Genomic DNA, 2,138 nt, shown 5'->3' with positions numbered 1-2,138 from the left:
GGGTTTCCGAGGCAGTATCACTACAGAAGTAGATTGCCCAACCTTCCTTCCGAGGAGTGGCTGGTGGGTTTGAACCGCCAGCCTTCTGGTTAGCAGTTGAGTGCCTTAGGCACTATGCTACCAGAGTACATCTTAATTTGCAAAGTCTTTTTGGAAGGCCATGTGGCTACATCTACAGCTATGCTGTTAAAGTCTTCTGGTTGTTATTTTGAGGTTGCAACAGAAAAGAAGAAATACATCTAGGTATTATTTTTATATGCATTATTTTTAACATAACTGGAAAGTAGTTATTCAAATATGCCTCAATCACTAATAGCTCTCAATAAATAGTACTAATGCAATTAAAGGGCAGGAGATCAGAGATCCTATAAGTGTAAAGTGATACTTTATTTTAAACCTTATCATGTGATATTTAACGACAGCAAAAAAGCATAGACAATTACAAAATACATGCCCATGGACCTACTCTTAGCTTAAAAAAAGAAAAAAAGTTAACTATTTATTAAAGTTTCCCATATACCCCTTCCGATTACATACTTTCTATCATAAAGTTCTATCACATTCTGAGGTAAAAACATTATTCTGAATTTCATGTTTATCATTTCCATACATTTGTTTATATATTATTATGCATTATATTACTGTAAGGAATATAGTATTGTTCTTCCTGTTTTAAAATTTTATAAAAATTATTTATCAGAAAAAAAATTAAATCTTGTTTTTTAAATAACCTTCATTGTATCTTCATTGGGAAAGTTAAACTGTGGAAAGAGAAGGTATCTCAAGAGCAATTCAGTAAATGAACAATGTAATTTTTCAAGTGACATCACAGCAAACTGGCAAATATTTAGGTAATGAATAAAAATATGGAAGAATAATACTTACAGGTGCCTTTTTGTCGATTGGCTTTATAACAAATTTTTTGTCATTAAATGAAATATTTCTTATTTCACTCCAAGGAAAACCAATTTTAGGTGTTAACCTTCAAAAATGAAAGCATCCCTTTAATTAAAGATGGGAAACAGTGTACAAAATTCATAACAACTTTCTGGGACCAATTTAGCTGAATGAGCATTCTCTTAAGAGTTCCAGATTTTCAAAGTGTATTTAACCTTATTCCTAACAACATAACTCATATAATTGGCATTATCTTTCAGGGAAAATGTGAAATTAAATCACATGAAACAAAGAATAACTATAAAAGAGTTCAAAAATGTGTCAGGAACCTTAAAAGCATTATAGTTATTCTCCTAAAATTACCTAGAAAAAACCACCTGGTGATCAGTGTGTATAAGTGGGCCTCTTAGGGTTTATACCAGCTTCACTTAGTTTTTATTCTAAAAATAAAGCCTTTATAACTTTTCATGTAAATTATGGACATAAATTAATGAACATTAAAAAAAAATGTGTTTCCTTCCTCTATTCAGTTTTAAAATGTCTGGGTGTTTGTAAGTATACTGAAAACACTGAATTTTACACTCTAAAAGGATAAATTCTATGAAATCAATTATATTGTAAAAAAAATTTTTTTAAACACACATACACAAAAGTTTGGATAAATGGAAAAGCTGCAACTCTAAGATTATACAATAGTCATCCCCATTTTACCACCCTAACCACAAAGATTTAGGAAATCTTATTGGAGCAAGTAATTTGGTTTCTGCTTTTTACATATTGTACTCTTCACAGTACCTATCAATTGCATCACTGCACTCCTAATGACAAGAGTGATAACGTAACTGTCACCTAGGTTGGCAAAAAAGGCATCTTTTAATCAGGCTTCTGATAACAAAGCAAGAATTTCTACACATTTATATTCTTTTTAATTATTAAACAAGCTAGGAATTGGAGCACAGCAAGTAATTTCTAAATGTTTTTTTAATTCATCATACACGTTATACTGCCTTCTAATAAGGGGTGCTGGTGGCATACTGCCTAAGGCATTTATTTGACTGCTAACCAGAAGGTTGGCGGTCCAAACCCCCCATCCACTCTGGGGAAGAAGACTGGGTAATCTACTTCCATAAAGATTTACCACCTCGGGATTTAAGGAGAAGGTGGGGCAAGATGGCGGACTAGGCAGAAGGATTGCACAGACCCTCTTCAACAAAGAAAAGGGAAACCAATTAACACAGACA

The 2,138-nt window shown here is 32.6% G+C and overlaps 1 protein-coding gene across 1 annotated transcript in view; it reads right to left on the bottom strand.

The window, feature by feature from the left end:
- RDX (radixin) overlaps positions 1-2,138 on the bottom strand; it is a 93,485-nt gene that overhangs the window by 50,224 nt on the left and 41,123 nt on the right. The window contains 1 exon segment of the mRNA XM_042780371.1: positions 886-982. Within this exon segment, the coding sequence (XP_042636305.1) occupies positions 886-982 (97 nt within the window).

The sequence above is a fragment of the Orycteropus afer genome, unplaced genomic scaffold (genome assembly GCF_000298275.1).
Source record: "Orycteropus afer afer isolate SDZICR_OR568_19922 unplaced genomic scaffold, OryAfe1.0 scaffold00036, whole genome shotgun sequence".
NCBI classification, from domain to species: Eukaryota; Metazoa; Chordata; class Mammalia; order Tubulidentata; family Orycteropodidae; genus Orycteropus; species Orycteropus afer.
Note: the sequence above shows the minus strand (reverse complement) of the source record. Positions and strands in the feature narration are given on the sequence as shown.